General features: G+C 41.9%; 1 protein-coding gene across 3 annotated transcripts in view; it reads left to right on the forward strand.

The window, feature by feature from the left end:
- The window catches only part of npr3 (natriuretic peptide receptor 3), a 72,006-nt gene that overhangs the window by 43,583 nt on the left and 10,168 nt on the right, over nucleotides 1–18,255 (forward strand). For 2 of the 3 annotated variants that reach the window (XM_020519441.2, XM_048596121.1), the window contains exons 4-7: nucleotides 3,538–3,673; nucleotides 5,793–5,887; nucleotides 8,711–8,849; nucleotides 9,249–9,333. In XM_020519441.2, the coding sequence (XP_020375030.1) occupies nucleotides 3,538–3,673; nucleotides 5,793–5,887; nucleotides 8,711–8,849; nucleotides 9,249–9,333 (455 nt within the window). The remainder of the gene's footprint in view (nucleotides 1–3,537; nucleotides 3,674–5,792; nucleotides 5,888–8,710; nucleotides 8,850–9,248; nucleotides 9,334–18,255) is intronic. The other variant, XM_048595511.1, reaches the window with a different exon arrangement.

Consider the following 18,255-nt stretch of genomic DNA (forward strand, 5'->3'; position numbering starts at 1 on the left):
CGACCCAGACTTATTGTACAGTGGCTTCCATGCTGGCCATTCTTTTATGCAATTTATGATTAGAATTGGCATTACAAGCAGCCGGGGAATTAAAAGTATTCAATTAATTTCCAAGAATGAGAGACTTACTTCTTAAAACAGAATGCATTTTCTTAGGCTATATTATTATAAAAACATTAGAAGTGAGCCTGACTTCACCAATTTAAAAAAAATCTGCCTCAATGCCATTAAAATAATACTTGGATTCAATGTTGCTCTGTATTTTGAGACTCTGTTCTGTGCTACATTTTCAGCCCATTGTTGATCCTCTTTAGCATTTGATTGATATTGTAGGGCATAGATAACATTCAACTACCATTCACATGAACAGTGATCCTAGTATAACTCTAATAAATTTGTGTTGCACTTTTTTCACATCCAGTATATCTTTCCTGAGGTTCTGTGCCCAAAGCTGAACAACTACTCACACGCAGCCTGACCAACGCACTGCAAAGCTGATGTATTCCTCTTTTTATTTAATTTGTCTTGAGACAAAAGTTAACATCTTATCAGCAGGGTTGATTACATTTTGCACCTTTGTCTACCAAGATTCATGTTTTAAGTTGGATGCAAGATTTTAGGGTGCAATCTGATCAGAATGCCACAAAAACTGATCATTTACATTTTCTGACCTGCATTCTACCTCTTTGGCTGGAAAATTTGGCATTCTGTTGTCTGTTAGGGCACATTTAGTATTGATCTCTTTAACCTTCACTTCTGGCTATTTCAACACCATTTATGGTGAACGTATGCTACCTGTTACATACAAAATTTCTATGGTAAATTTCATTTGCCTGCTCATTTACTCCGTCTCAGCTCGTTCTGTAATTCTTAGCTTACTTACACTAAGTAAATTAAGAATGAAACAAAGTCTCATGGAGGTCTGAATATACAGTTGTTTGAAAATGACTTTTGATGCTTGAAAGAAAATCTTCAAAGTGTGAAATCCTCTGATGGTCGAGTTTTATAAGATCTTGCATACAATAGTTGTCTAAAAGACTGAGGAAGATGTATTTGTTCATGGAATTCAAGAAACCCAACATGTTAAGGATCAGAGAGGCTGACGTTTCGGGCCTAGACCCTTCATCAGAAAAGGTCAGCCTCTCTGCTCCTATGATGCTGCTTGGCCTGCTGTGTTCATCCAGCCCTGCACCTTGTTGTCTCGGATTCTCCAGCATCTGCAGTTCCTACTATCTCTTATGTTAAGGATCATTTACGTTTTAGGAGTTGATGAAAGGACAATGTTTACCATTTTAGTTACACATTCTAAACTTTAGAAACGTACTTTAATCTTTGATTAGCTGCATGCATGATATACTAATGTGGGTTGGGAAATTATGAGTGCTTTTCTGAAGAAATTCAGAACACTCTGGTGTCAGATTTTTCTTTCTGATACTTTACTCGCCATTAACTCAAGGTAAGGATTAGGATTTCTGTGAGGGTCAAGGTCATTGTTAACCTTCCTAATTTTTTTTCTTTATTCATTCATGGGATGAGGGCATCACTGGCTAGGCAACATTTATTGTCCGTCCCTGATTGCCCAGAGGGCAGTTCAGAGTCAACCACATTGCTGTGGGTCTGGAGTCACGTGTAGGCCCAACCAGGTAAGGATAGCAGTTTCCTTACCTAAAGGACATTAGTGAACCAGATGAGTTTTTCCCAACAATCAACAATGGATTCACGGTCATCATTACATTTTTAATTCCAGATATTTATTGAATTCAAATTCCACCATCAGCCGTGATTCCCAGAATGTGGTCTAGGTCTGTGGATTAGCAGTCCAATGATAATACCACTAGGCCATTGCCTACCCCTAATATTATCATTGTGAGGCTCCAGGAGATTTTGGGGGGTAATTTTATCCTAAATTTACAAGTGAGAAAGTGAACACTTCACTTGTTTGCTTGCAGCTTGATGTTCATTTCCATTGACTTTCAGTTGGTGGTAAATGGGCAAATCGATCTGATTGTGGTCACTTTCCCATTGAATTAGCTTACAGCAACTGCTTTAACTCCCGGGCCTCATCAGGCATGGCCATCCAAAAACAGCATCCAGCGAGGAGCACAATGTCTGCAGGCTGCAGGTCCCTAATAGAGACTAAAGGAATGGTACTTTGTAGTAAGAGGGAGTTAAGGCCGTTGTGATTGAGGTTAGAGGGAGAAGTTTGCGACTCCGAAGACCTAAACATTCCTTCTGAGGTAAGTATCTGTTTGTAGGGTGTATCTACAATTATTAACCTGTGCCATAAAATTAAGTAATTTGAAGGAATAAAGTATGCATTACATGAGGAGGGTGATTGATGAAGATTCTATTCCTTATTCTTTTTATATCTTTGTATCCTTTAAAGTTTTCTGATGTAACTTAAACCCTGCAGCAAGCTAGTTGTATCTATTTGGCTATCTATTGGGATGTGCCCAGTGAAAACACTTTTGTAAGGGAGAGGCCTGGTTAACAGGCTCAACTTTAGGCATCTTACCTCAAAGCAATAGCTTAATCCTAGGAGCAAATAGTTAGCAAGATGTAAAAACTACCCCCCCGCCCCTTACTGAATCACAATAATGCATATTCGGGAAGAAATTGGTCTGCATCATACTTAAAAATAGACATGTGGGCAGGACTAATTTCATGACACAACATCCCAAGTACATTGTCCAACCACCCCTCCTGTGCCTTCCTTGTGGTGTGACAGTTGCTGAGTTAGTAGCCAATGCTTCCCAATGCCTGTGCCCACTTAAAGCAGTTATCAGACTATTTTAAAATGATAACTGGAGACTAAACTTTTAGGACCTGTTTCCCAAATTCAGCACAAACTGTGCCACACATGCTTTGCTCACATTTTTCATGTGAACACTGTCCATAACACAGGACTTCTTAAACAATTCCATGTGTTCATTGATGATTCCACAGTAACATGGCTAGTCAATTCCAGTCCATTTGTGTCCCAGTATGATTGATTCCCAGCCCTCCTGCCACCTTAAGCCGAGGATCTAACTGTGGGCATACTCAGTATTCACGTGATCATTTGGAAGAAAGTACAGACTTATCGGCTGAATCATGGTGCTTGATTGCTATATCTACAGTCCATCGGTGTTATGTAAATGAGGTATGTCTCAATTTTGTGCAAGCCTCTAACCTTCAGACAAATGTCACTGTTTTACCACAGACTTCATGCTGGAAACTAATAAGCAGGCAAGAAAAATGAAAATTCAGCCATTAAACTGGCAAAGAAAGTATTTCAGGATTAGAAACTAAAGTGGAAATTGAAGTTTTACTAATTCTGGGCCATTGAAGAGTAAAAGAAGCATAAGCAAAAAACTGTCAGGTAATTTATAATATTGTGATTAAATGTACCACAGGGAAAACAATAGCACAAAGAATCCGGTCTTGAAATGGCTCTGGAGATAGTATAAAGTTGTGAACTTTACTTTCAAATTGTATTCAAGCTTATCAAACCAGCACTTACATTCTGCTTGCATGAACTGGTTGTGTTGTCTGCAGGTAAACATGTTTGTGGAGGGGTTCCATGATGCCATTGTGCTGTATGCAAAAGCACTGCAGGAAGTCCTGAAGCAAGGATACAGCAAAACCAATGGATCAAAAATTGTACAGACCATGTGGAATACAACCTTTGAAGGTAATGAAATATCTGGTTATTAGGACTTGTTACTCTACTCTGAAGATAAAATGTGATGTGATTTCAAAGCCATTGCATGGATTATTAAAACAAAGCACCTCTGAGTCCAAGCATCAGGGAAAACAACATCAAAATCAACATTAGCCACTGTTTCTGGTGACGCTGCTGAGACCCTTGAGCTGCCGGCCTCTGGAGGCCAAACTCAGTACTAGTTTAATCACAGACTGGTACTCGCAAAATTAAGGGGGCGCTGGTTGACTGGGTGCTGCCAACAAACATTTCTGGCCCCAGCCAAAATTTTGCCCAACAAATCTCAATCTATGATATTGAGCTGGAGTTTACATCATGGCAGTACAGTGAGCATAAAGAGTTTGTGCACAAACAAAGATTTAAAATATTCAGCCTGTTGGAACATAGTAATGGTGTATTAGGTCGACAGGATGTTAATTGAGAAATTACAACAATGGGCCATTGTCAGTTTCACACTATCGTTATAAAACTACTCTGTGGACTGGCAAGGGTTGACTTACTCAAATTGTTTGTAATTCATTTGTGGGTTTTTCTCATATAACATTTCTCAGAAATCCTGGTGTAAGATTTCCATTGTGTACTCTGTATAAGAAAATCACAAGTCCACTCTTTAGAAACAATTTTAGAAATGTGCTACATATTAAGAAAATCCCTGTCCAGCCACTTCAGAGTTGTGATTGTTTCAAAAGGATTACCTCTCATTCTTCTTGACTCCAGTGAGTGTAGACCCAGCCCATTTAACCTTTGCTCGGAAGACAACACAGTTATTCTGACAATCAGCCTAGTACATGCGCTTTGGATTTCTAGTGATCATTCTGACGATTTTTGCAGATCCATACTGATACCTGCTTCTCAAAGTCAGGCCTTTAGCTGTTCCCTATTCTCATAGTGCATTCCATCATGGGCATCCTCTGTACAGAGGATTCTTACTTCCACTGCTAACATATCATCAAAACAATTCTAAAGTACGAATTAGTCAGATATCAGGTCTAAGAAGATTAAATTACGAGAGCGCATTACATAACATTGACTTGTATATCCTTGAGTATACAAAATTTTGGGGTGATCTGATCAAGTTGATTCAGATATCCAAAGAGCTGAAGATATGAAGAGAAGCTTTGTTTTTCTCTTGTAGGAAATCAAGAACAAAGAGAAATAATCTGAGCATTAGAGGTAGATCTTCACAAGAAAATTTTGGAAGCAGTTTTTTCACCCACAGGGTAGTAGAAATCTGGAACCAAGAGAGTATGGAAGCTGGGACTAGATGTTTTACTAGGTATGGGTTTCTAGGCATAAATTCAAGAGGCATGTAAATAGAGTTGAATTTCAGATCAGCCATTGACAGATTGAATTGCAGAACAAGCTGTAAAGGGTGAATAGCTTACGCCTGTTCCTAACATTCCTGAAGTTCCTTTGTGACTGCCTGTAGACCAGATTTTTCTCACAGCATGGACTGGTAAAGCTGTATGGAGTTAATGTGGCATTGGTATTTTATTATGGTGGGTTATTGTCACACAGACATACCTGGGCATAGGTGATAGCATCCAAATGATCTGGCTTGGCTAGGGGTAAGCAAATTGTTGAGCTGTCCTTTACAGTTGTCAGTGAACTCTTCAACAGTTGAACTTTGGAAGGGACACAGTTCATGGCCTGTTTGAGAAACACATCATAGTAGACCAAAGGGAGTGTGGTGGAATTTTCTCTGTCTGTCCAAACATATTTCAGACAAATTTGTATTTGAATTGGCTTCTATTCAGAATCCCTATGCCTAAAAGAAAACAATGGCAAAATAGTTTTAATGCCTCCAATGTTAATTATTGTTTTTAAAAAAATCATGTATTCTAATAGCTGGAATTATCTAGTGTTTCGCGAACTAAATTAGAAAAAAATATGGCATCTGGAATGAACACAGACTTCAGGAAAAAAAATGACAATTTCTTTGGGAACGCCAACAAAAATTTTGGAAGAAGAATGGGATTTCCTGTTGTATATTTCTTCATGAATCTGTTGAAGCATCTCTTGTTTCATTTGGAATTGAAGAACCTTTCCAGCTAATTGATTTAATCATTTGATGCATTCCATTTATCAGGCATAGCAGGCCAGGTATCAATTGATGCCAATGGGGACAGATATGGAGATTTCTCAGTGATAGCAATGACGGAACCTGGAACAGGAAATCAAGAGGCAAGTAAAGCAGTGACATTTCTGTATCATTTGTGTGATGTGCATCAGCAGCCATGATGCATATTTGCAACGGAATACTTTGCTGTTAAAAATTAGATTGCTGTATATAGTTACCATAAATACCAAATTACTTACAAATTGGAATATTGTTGCAAGATAAAACTAGTTGGAAATATTAATTCCTGGAATCTTATTTTTAAAGGCTAGCAATTTGGTATTTTTGGTTATACACAGATGTGTTAATGTTAATGATTGGTTAATGACGTGTTTTTAACTCAAACATTGGACATGGTGGGCATTTCCTTTAACGTAGTCACTAGTAATAAAATGAAGGAAGAAATTAAATGGGAAGGATTAACTGCAAATTCCCCACTGTATTGTGTAACAATTTAAAGTTGTTCACTTTTGAGTGTAAATGATGCCAGGCCAAGGATGTACAGACAAAACACTCCCTGGAGGTAGATTAGCATTTTAAATGTTAATGAGGCTAGAAATCTTGAATTTATCTTGCTCATAGCTGTTTTTCAGGCCCTCAGTAGACTAGACGACTGAAATGAAGCAAAGACAGCAAATTGGCGAAAAGGCATAGCTCTTTTTGTGGGCCAGGATGAACAGGAATTCTCGCTCAGCCCCACAAATTCACTCGCCTCCAACCAGATCATGCAGCCCTCCAAACACTCTACCTCCATCCTTCCATCGTCACACTACCAGGAAAACCCCACATGCCCCTCACCACCACCCTCTCCAACCTCTCCAAGTAGCCCCTATAATCAGAGATCATACCTATCACATCTTGCAGTCTCTGCCAAAAAGCTCCCTCCCTGGAAAAGCAATCTATGTATTTGGCTGACTTCCAGTGGTTATCCATTAAATGTTAAAACTCCATAGTATGCAGGGAAACCCAAACTTTGACATTTCCCTCTCACTCCTAGAGCACAGAGTTCACAGATTGTGTTTGTTTATGTAAGGCTAATGCATTTTAGCAGCCACTTGGTTCCAAAAGTCTGACTACTTTTATTAATTGCTTGTTAATTGATGAATTTTATTTTCCAGTTTATGACCATTTTAAGGCATAAAAGGATTATAAAAGAAAATTTACAAACAGTTCATCTTTTGGGCCATTACTTAGCACTGGAGCATCACAGTTTCGGTAGAATTAGTTACTACTTTGCATTTATACTGGGTAAATTGTCAGCTGTAAGCTCCACCCATTAAAAGCATTAGATCATTAGCGATTCTGTTTGATAACTGAAGAGAATCGTTGAATTTGCTTTTTAGCGTCTTTAAGTGAGTATAATAAGGTTGTTTTTTTGTGATTTTTTGTCAATGTTTTATTGTTTACATGGAGAATATTTAAACTGTGAAGTACTTTGAACTTCTATCATTGATACTTTAATATTTTGTTTGTTCAACACTATTATAAATTTGTAGGAAGAGCAGTTTGTTTTTCCCCCAAAGGAGATTTATGAGTGACTGTTTTTTTCACCCAGCATTTCCACATTTGCTCTTTTTATTACATGGCTCATTGACTGCACAGTGGATGAATGGTCTTTTAGGGGACATAGTTGGCATGAACAATATGAGGGGTCCTGGGGAATGGCTGGGTTCTAAGTTGACTGGAATATATAAGAGGTCAGGTGGTTGGTTGGCAGGGATGGACATATATTGGCACAGTAAGCACAGGGGCCAATGAGGGGTGAATAGGAGGGATGGGATTGGACGGCCTGACTACTTTTATTACAACTGGGACAAAGTCCCAGAGAACCACTTTGGTCCTTCTAACCAGTCTGGCTCAGCTAATATCGACTGAGATGCCACACACACCTTCCCTGGAGTGCAATTTTTGTGCAACTGGGTACTTCAACTGAGGAGACTGTGAATCAGGACATGTCCCAACTTGTCTCAATAGCAAAATCTGGCCCAGGGTGTATCTGATGCAGAGCTAGCAGTGGCATAGGGACAAAGTATCCAGTGATATCCACCTGTGTAATTTTCTGTGATTCTTCTTGAAGAGACTAAATGAAATATTTATTGCCAAAATATATATTTCTCCAGCTTCTTTCTAAATCCTTTCAGAAATGATGTACATTCTTCCTCAGCCCAGCAAACCTCCACCATACGTAATCTCACAGTGAGCAGTGGTGTGATTAAAGAAAAGATATGCATTTGTATTGCACCTTTCATGACCACATGACCTTCCAGCCAATGAATTACTTTTATAGTGGACTGACTGATGTGATGTAGCTGTACATTAGCCAATTTGCAATACTATGACTCTCCCAAATGATAATGATGAGGCAATCCATTTTTATCAGGCTGATTGAGGGAGGAATATTAGCCAGGACTCTAGGGATAACGTCCTCCCTTTTTGTCAAAATAGTATGGAATTCTTTCCATCCGCCTATGAGAGCAGACAGAGTATCAGTTTAACATTGGATCTATAAGATGGTAACTTCCGACAGTGTAGCGCTCCCTCAGCAAGTATTGGAGTGTCAGCTTTTATTTTTGGACTTGAGTCCTGGAGTGGGACTTGAACCCACAACAGTCTGACTCAGAGGTAAAACTGCTACCTACTGAGTCACAGCTGACAAAAAAAGTGCACACATTTCAAGTAAATCCTGTGGCAGTCTGTGGGAGTGAAAATTACTCAGTGGTCTTTCAGCTGAATTCCTGACAGTAAAAAAAAACAAAGAGAAGAAATAAACAAGAGACATCATAGGATACTATAGATGTGAATTGCATGAAATAACTGTAGGCTTTAACATAGTGAAATGAATTTTAATTGCCCAAGTCCTTATACTTTCTGTGTTTCTATGATTATAGGTAATAGCTGACTACTATGGTTTGAATGGAACCTTTGAACTCAGGCCAAATGTAAGGCTTCTTTGGGCAAATGGAATGCCACCTCCAGATGAACCTAGCTGTGGCTTTACGAAGGAACATTCTGCTACCTGTAAATCATGTAATTTCTCTTCAAACATTAAACATTTCCCCCCCTTTTAAACTGATTTAGGGACTGTATTTTGCAGTGCACGCTTTCTCAAACCAGAATGTCGATTAACATGTTGAGTGAATGGTATTACATTACCTCGGACTAACTGGAATCAATCTGCAGTGACATTTTTAACTGGCATTGAGTTCAAGCAGTATGTTAACTGGGGAGTAGCATTTTTAATTCAAACTGGAGTATTAACAAAATTTGAAATGGATCGACAAAAGGCAACCATTATAAGCAACTGTTATATATTTAATATGTTAACCAAGAATACTTACGAGAGAAATGCATTTTCTGAATAGCAGTATTATTTTATCTGAACAAACTCTTAATATGAACAGTAACCACTTGTGTTGTTCTGTGTAGGTGGGCTTGGAGAGTCTGCAGTCACTGGCATTGTAGTCGGCTCATTGTTGGGATGTGCATTGCTGCTGGCATTTTACTTGTTCAGGTAGGAAGAGCCATTTGGAAATGGAACCTATGGGAAGGAAGGGAAATAAAACATGTTATCTTCCTTTATTAACAGATGTGTTAACAGAATTATTTGCATGTTTAAAAGACCACGTGGAAATAGTTTGCATTCTCATTTCTTCCTTACAATGGTTCTTGGGCTTCAGCATTTTATACAAATTGCACAGATGCAGGATTTCATTCAAGCTCAAGCATGTTTATTAAAACAAAATCAACCTGACACCATGCTTCAAACATACGTCTACACTGGTTTATATCACACGATCTCAATTGGTTTGTCTGACTTAAACCCCTCCACGACTGAACCTCAGCTGTCCTCCTGCATAACACCAATGTTACCATATCTTATCATAGGATCGCAGAATGTTATGGTGCAGAAAAAGGCTATTCAGCCCATTATGGCTGCAGTGTTTGTCTTATCTAGGGCCAATGTCCTGCCCAAATCGCTGCATACCATCTCAATACAAATAATCATCCATTGCCTTCTTTAATCCACCAGTTGAACCTGCCTGTACTGTCGTTTGATCTGATTTATTATTGTCACATATTCCTAGGTACAGTGAAAAGTTTTTGCATGCAGTACAGGCAGATCATACCATACAAAAGTGTATTAGGGTAATACAACAGAGCAAGGAGTACAGTGTTACGGCTATAGAGAAGGTGCACTAAGAGCGAGATCAACGTTAAATTTAAAATTTGATAAAGTTTTCTTAGGTCAAAGAAAACTGTCTCTGACAAGCCACAGGAAGAAACCCCATGTTTTTGCCCTAAACTTCACTTAATTCGGACGCAAACCTGGATCTGTTTATTACCTTCGGGTTAACCTCTCAACCGCAATACTCTCCAGATTCAGCTGACAACAAAAAATCCTTCAAAAAGTCAGCCTTTCCGATGGGAACAGTAGGTTCCCGGACCAGGTTGACTGATCCTGACCCTCCTTCCTGGTTGTAGTGCCAAACCCTTCACCCATGTCCTTCTTATGGTGATCTTTTTTGAAATATCATAAACCTATTTTCTGGGGCTATCCAGCTGGATATTCAGTGCTTAGTAATCTTTTTGTTTCAGGCACACTTTCTCAGTGTTGATGTCATTTCCACAAGTGAAAACAATGCGTTCCACCAAGGTGAGGTACCTCTGGCTCCAAATCTGATCTTTAAGTGAAAGATTTATCTCTTTCTGTGACAGGAGTGACTGGATGGTGGTCTGGGGCATTTGGTTGTGACAACAGACTCTCCATTTCTTGATTAAATTACGTGATAATGTCCTTAGTGCAGTAACGTCCCAACTTCCAGTCCTTCTGATAGTGTCAGTTCTGTAGTGATGTTGGAATCCCTGGTGCCTGTGCTACTTTTAAAAGGCCACTGTACACCTGGACGTGCACTGGCTTCCGGAACTGCCCTATTTGGTCAAAGACAGGATCTGAGAAGGGGAAGCTGGCACTGCCTTTCTCCAACTTGGGGCCCTGGCATCCTGGTGAAGGAGGTGGTGCAGAGGAGAGGCATTCTCTTCCTGGGAGACCAGTGGAGGAGGCCATGCCACCAGATGCTGGCAGCCTGTTTCGCAGTTGCCCCATGGGTCAGTGCCATCCCAACAGTATGGAGGAATGGCCAGGAGTGCCACAAGAAGGTCAGTGACATTCTCTGCTCTGACAGGGTAAGTGCCGCACTCTTTTCTGCAACCTCACACTCTCTCTATCTCTGCTACTGCACCCACTGCACACCAAGGCCCATGCTGCGTACCTCTCACAATCACCTGCAACAGCTTCCCTTGTTTAGTGGCTCACCCCCACCCAATCCTCAGACATCACTAACCCTGCATGAACTCTGCATTGCTTACTTACTTGCCTGAGACACCTCACCACCTTTTGACCACCTTTGCCACCACAAATAGCTGTGCCAACCATTTACTCCTCATTCCATTCTTCCCTTTCTGTCGTCCCAGGAGAATACAGCCCACTAGGAGTAGACAGGACCCGGGTGGGTGGAAGATGCACGACGTTCAGCTCCTCAGGTCCCACAAAGACAGACTCCTGGCCCTTGCAGGAGGTGACCAGGACCACTTCTGTGGGGGTGCTGGGAACGTAGGAACAGGAGGAGGCCATTCAGCCCCTCAAGCCTGTTCCATCATTCAATGAGACCAATTCCATATGCCTGCCTTTAGGTCAGATCTCTTAAGAAAAGAAGAATGTCATAGAATGTCTGTGGTGCAGAAAGAGGCCATGCATCTCATCGAGGCTGTTCCAAAGAGTATCCCAGCCAGACCCACTCACCACCCCCTAACTCTGCATGAAGTAATTTAGCATGGGCAATCCACCTAACCTGTACATCTTTGGACTGTGGAAAGAAACCAGAGCACCTGGCGGAAACCCATGCAGACACAAGGAGAACGTGCAAATTCCAAACAGACAGACACCGAAGGTTGGAATCGAACCTGAGTCCCTGGCACCGTGAGCAGCAGTGCTAACCACTGAGCCACCATACTGCCTTTGCTTGACAGAAATTAATCCCTCTCAGATTTAAAATGAACAACTCATCCAGCATCAGCTACTGACTGAGCATTTACCAGCCCTTTCCACTGCAATTCTTTCAGTGTCATTCATTGCACATCACTTCTATCCACCGGCTGTGCCACACACACCCCCCCCCCCACTTTTCATTGGGGTAATGGTGGGATGTTTACCATCTCCTCAAGGAATCGGCCAGCTCCACCAGAAACAACCTCCATCATCTCTGAGGACAAGAGTACTGGGATGATGTGGAAGGCTGCCTCCTGCAAACCCACACCAGGCCAGATTCCGACACCCCCAGAGGAACGTTTCTTACTAGAAAGTGTGGAAAGACAATCTGCTGGGCAACTGACTGAGAGAGCCCTGTGGCTGGCCGAGGAAGAAATGGCGCAGGCCGCTAGCACTCAGAGGACTGTCAGAGACCAGGCTCTTGTTTAGCCCCAGGCAGAAGAAGGCCTGATGGCAATTAGGGACTTCATCCACATGGGCAGGGAGGACAGGAGCGGCACATAGCTATCTGGGAAGCAGGAGGTTTCATTGCCGAGAAGTTATACAGTGCAGTCAGTCATTCAATGGTCTGTCTGCTTCTGTCAACAGGTTGGCAACTGCCAAGGAGAGCCAGGCCCATTGCCCCAGCCCCGGAACTGAGGACATAGCCACAGAAGGACATGACACACACTCTTGCTGCTGTTTCCTCTCAATGTGGCAGTGCCGGTGTTGGACTGGGGTGGACAAAGTCAGAAGTCACAGAACACCGGGTTATAGTCCAACAGGTTTATTTGAAATCACAAGATTTTGGAGCGTAGACCCTTCGTTCACTTGCATTTGCATATCGGATGTACCGCGGCTCTGCCTACGTCTCCAAAGATGTTGCTGTGAGTGAGGTGCTCACTGATGTCTAGGGCAGGGAGCTGCTCAGCATACAGAGAACCAATGTGTTAGAATCGCAGGCCCTGTGCCCTGTACAGTACATGGCTCTATCTGTAATAACAAGGTGTAGAGCTGGATGAACACAGCAGGCCAAGCAGCATCAGAGGAGCAGGAAGGCTGACGTTTTGGGCCTAGACCCTTCTTCAGAAATGTCTGTAATGTTGTTTCCAATTAAATAGCATCATGTCAGTGAGTCTTATAGCCTGTCACCAAAGCTACCCTGCCCACTCTTACACGTGGACACAGGCATTTTCTTTCCTACTATGTACATTTGATTTCCAGCATGATCAGAGATGACAGTGAGCACTTCTAAGTCAGCTGTTGGATGCTGCCCATGAGTTAATGTACCAGGGCCCTTTGTCTGATGGGTGCATCCATGGCCTTTAGTCTGTACGACTTTGAGACATGGCTGCTTGATTACTGCATATGCAGTGCATTAGCTGCATAAGCTGCTGGGCTAGCTCTGAAACTGATGTAACATACACTACCATCCAATAAGATGCATGCCCTGCCCATTCCCCCATTGACTGAGCACTGGTGACCAGCAAGGCAAGGTGCCAGGCTCTGTGATTGTGCTAATAGGTGTGGCAGTGCAAGGCTAGGATGCTGTGAGCGTGCGGGTAAGCGCTAAGTGAGCAAGCAGGCAGCTGAATGATGCAGCCTGATCCAATCCCTGAGCTGGGTCTTGTCAGTATGTCTAAGGTGCGCTCTTGGAGCAGCCTCTCAGTGCGAGTTGCTAATGCACCCTGCAGTGCAAGTCTGTGCTTCCTAAGTAGTCAGGATTGGAGAGGTGCCACGTTGGTCCTGAGGGGCTGGCAAATGGTTGATACCAATGTCTGTGGATGAAGGGCAGCTGGCCATGGATCGAGTCCCGAGCTGCTGCTCAATGCTGAACACCAGGGATGCTGGTCACAGCCAGTGTGAGCTGAAGTCGCCAGGCACCTCCATGTCGAGAGTTCTCAATATCAAGTTTGTTCAGCGTGTTTGGTAAGATAAGAAGCTGAATGTGAATGAGGTGAGTTGTGGCATTAATGAGGTGTTTAGCCAACTGTAATCCCCCATAACTGGCAACTACAGTGATATTGGTAAGAAATTTGCCACGTCATTCAGCTAATGCAAGTAAGATGCCGTGAGACACCCCAAACATCGAGGTAGACCTTGCGAAAACTTGAGTGATTCTGCCACAAATCTTGCCATATCCTACATCTTGCAGATTGCTATAAAATTCCTCCCTGTATATATGTTTAAAGTAACATATGAAGGATAATAAAGGAATGTACTGCAGTCCCTGGACTTTATTTTGTTCATAGTAAGTTATTTTGTATGTTTTATTCTTGGATGAATAAATGGAAGCATCTTTTCAAAATAATTTCTCAGGATTTTTCAAAGGATCAGTGTTTGAAATAGAATGTCTTGGGTTAACTTTATCATTTCATCTCCCCAGTAGATACCACATGCCAGTGTTAATGGTGAAAGGTAAACAGCAATAGAATGCAGTTGGAGGTCAAAGTGCCACAGCCTGAGGCAAAGTTGTATAATTTGAGGGCAAAGGGCAGCACGAAGGCAGCACAAAAGGCTGTGGTTTACTATTTCCATTTATCAGCACCACTTCATAAGCTTTCTATGTCTCTCTTCTTCCCTTATTAACGTAGGCGTCACATAATTGACCATGTCCATCGGAAGTGGGGGCCCATGTCTCCAAGCTAAGTCAGCTAATGTGTTTCTGTGTGGAGGTTTAACTTAACATCATAATCCTGATTAAAAGTAATCTCCAAATCCGTCTGTCTAATCTAACTGAGAGTTTGATGAATGGACAGTATTTGAGTATATTTCCAAAAAGCTGAACTAATCACACTTTTTCTGCAATATTTCATGCTGCTGTCATTGTAAAGTGCTTCTCAGAAGCTTGAATAGTACCGGAAGGGCGAGTAGGGAGAGATGTACGAGAAAAGGTTTTCTTATCACAATGGCATGAATACTTTTTCAGTGAAGCATTCCAAAATAGAAGAGGTTAATGACATTATATTATCAAACAGGGGCCAGTGTAATTTAATCAGAGTTAAGGAATTCTCCAACCCTATCTTCTAAGTATGAGCCTGGAGGACTTGGTAATATAGAACAGAGGCCAAAAGTTCAATAACTACTGTGATGTAAGGATATGCTTTGATCTCTCGATGTGCTGAAAAGTTAGAGATTAAGGGTGTAATTATTGAATTTTGCAGACGAGAGGCAATCTCACCCTCAGAGCAGAAAGTTTGAAAGTTGTCTTAGAAGTATGCCTTTCCTTTATTCTTAAAAGAAGGCCCATTTAAATTCTTCAAAGTATGTAAAGGAGCATGATTTGTATAAGAAATTACTTGACTACAAAGGTTTAGGGTGAATGAAGTGATTGAAGTAGATGAGAGGTGGAGCATAGTTCAGTATTTTCATATTTTCTGACTAGTCACATGGACTGCAGTGGACTGTTCTGGCGTTGTACTTCACTTGGTTTGGATCATAGTTTGAGACTGTACAGAAAAAGCCCATTATGCCTTTGCTGACTTTTAGGTGAGACTATTAAATTCATCTCATTCTCCTGTTCCTTCTTGTCACTCAGTAAATCTTCCTCAAGTATTTAGTCAATTATTTTTTGGAAGTTATTATTGAATATGCTTCCAGCCCTCTTTCAGAGCATGCATTCCAGATCCCAAAAATGTACTCTGTAAAATATTTCCTCTTGCCACCTCTGGTACTTGTACCCATGATGGTAGAGCCCAACAAACCAATGCAACAGATAAGGATGAAACATTGGCAGCAATCTTCAATCTGAAGTGCCTCTTCCAGTGGTTCCCAGCATCACGGATAACAGTAATCAGCTAATTTAATTCACTCCACATGATATCAATAAACAATAGGAGTGACTGGATCCTGTAAGAACTATGGGTCCTAACAACATACCAGCAATAGTACTGAAGATTTTGGCTCCAGAACTTGCTGCTGTCCTGGCCAAGCTGTTCCAGTACAGTTGCAACCTTGGCATCTACCCAACAATGTGGGAAATTGCCCAGGCATATCCTTTACAGAAATAGCAGAACAAATCAAGCCAGCCAATTACCGCTCCATCAGTCCACTCTCGATCATCAGTAACGTGATGAAAGGTGTAGGCAGCACCTACTCAGCAATAACCTACTCAGTGACGCCCATTTTGGGTTCCGCCAGGGCCACTCAGCTCCTGAGCTCATTACAGCCTTGATTCAAACATGGACAAAAGAGCTGAATTCCAGAGGTGAGGTGAGAGTGACAGCCCTTGACATCAAGGCTGTATTTGACTGAGTGTGGCATCAAGGAGTCCTAGCAAAACTGGAATCAATGGGTATTGGGGGCAAACTCTCTTCTGATTGGAGTCATACCTGGTACATGGAAGATGGTCGTGATTGTTGGACGTCAATCATCTCAGCTGCAGGAAATCTCTACAGGAGTCCTTCAGGGTAGTTCCCTAGGCCCAACCATCTTCAGCTGCTTCATCAATGACCTTCCTTCCATCATTAGGTCAGAAGTGGCGATGTTCGCCAAAGATTACACAATGTTCAGCATCATTCGCAACTCTTCAGATACTGAAGCAGTCCATGTTCAAAATCAACAAATCCAACAATATCCAGGCTTGGGCTGACAAATGGCAAGTAACATTTGCACCACACAAATGACAGGCAATAACCGTCTCCAATAAGAGATGATCTAACCATTCCCCCTAGACGGTGGTGTTGCCATCACGGAGTTACCCACTATCAATACCTTTGGGATTACCATTAACCAGAAACTCAACTGGACTAGCCATGTAAACATAATGGCTACAAGAATAGGTCAGAGGCTGGGAATACTGCAGTGAGTAACTCCCATCCTGACTCCCCAGAGCCTGTCCACCATCGACAAGGCACAAGCCAGGACTATGATGGAATACTCCTCACTTGCCTTGATGGGTGCAGCCCTAGCAACACGAAAGAGGTTTGACAGAATCTCGAACAAAGCAGTCCACTTGATTGGCACCACATCTACAAGCATCTATTCCCTGCACCACCAGCGCTCTGTCGCAGTGTGTGTATTGTCCTCAAGATGCACAGTAGAAATTCACCAAAGATCCTCAGACAGCACCTTCCAAAACCCCATCACTTCCATCTGGAAGGACATGGGCAGCAGGTCCCTGGGAACACCACCACCTTTCCAGTGGCCACTCGCCATCTTGACTTGGAAATATATTGCCATTTCTTCACTGTTGCAGGGCCAAAATCCTGGAATTTCCTCCAAAAGGGCATTGTGGTTTTATCTACAGCACATGGGCTGACCATCAGCCTCTCGAGGGTAATTAGGGATGGAAATAAATGCTGGTCAGCCAACGACACCCACATACTACCATGAGTGAATTTAAAAAAAGACAAAAATAAACAAGAGTTGTCATAACTTCTCCACTCTTTCTCTGTGACTAAAATTGAATTAGCTTTATTGAATTAGCTTGCTTGTCACATCCTTACGTGAATACAGTGAAAAGTTTACAAGTTGCTACTTACGGCACCATCTTAGCAACAGCTACCTAGGTACAGAATCTTGAGTACAAATTCCCAGGAGAAAAGCCAAAAATAAAATGTAGAGTATTACAGACCTTCAAAAGTACAAAATCATAGTAATAACTCAGAAAAATAAAGAAATCAGAATAAGAGTCCTTCAACGCCAATATAACAAAGGAAAACAAAAGAAATATTAAAAAAGGAGAATTTAAGACAATGTCCACTTAGTCCATTTCCAGGCTGTGGACTTGAGGATCTGAGCCCCCCATTACAATCCCAGACTGGATCTACCACAATGCTGAAGAAAGCACAGCATAGACTCACAGAGGGACTGAAGCCACCAAAGAGACACCTAAACTGATGCTGATGAAAACAGCTGCCAAAGCAGCCGAAAGGATTCCCAGGCCGGGCCAGACCAACCATGCCCCATGAAGACGCTGCAGAAGCCCTATGGAAATCCAGGGCCATTGGAATCCCGGGCCCTGACCACCTCGTCTTCAGCCGCTGCCTGCTGAAAGGATGTGATGACACTGGACAAGTTACAGAAGCGATTTACCAGGATGTTGCCTGGCTGGAGCGTTTCAGCTCTGAAGGGAGACTAGATAGACAGGGACTGCTTTCCTTAGACCAGAGAAGCCTGAGAGGAGATCCGATTGATGTGTACAAAGTTTTGAGGAGCATTGACAGGGTAGATCAGGAGAAACTTATTCCCTTAGCACAGTTATAAGGTAAGGAGCAGGAGGTTTATAGGGGATCTGAGGAAAATTCTTTTCACCCAGAGGGTTATGGGTATTTAGAACTCATTGCCTGAAACAGTGGTAGAGGCAGAAACCCTCAAAACATTTAAGAACGTTTTGAAAAACCATAACAGACAAGGCTACAGGCCAAGTGCTGGAAAATGGGATTAGAATAGGTAAGATTAGAATAA

This window comes from Rhincodon typus, chromosome 1 (genome assembly GCF_021869965.1).
Source record: "Rhincodon typus isolate 14 chromosome 1, sRhiTyp1.1, whole genome shotgun sequence".
Classification (NCBI taxonomy): domain Eukaryota; kingdom Metazoa; phylum Chordata; class Chondrichthyes; order Orectolobiformes; family Rhincodontidae; genus Rhincodon; species Rhincodon typus.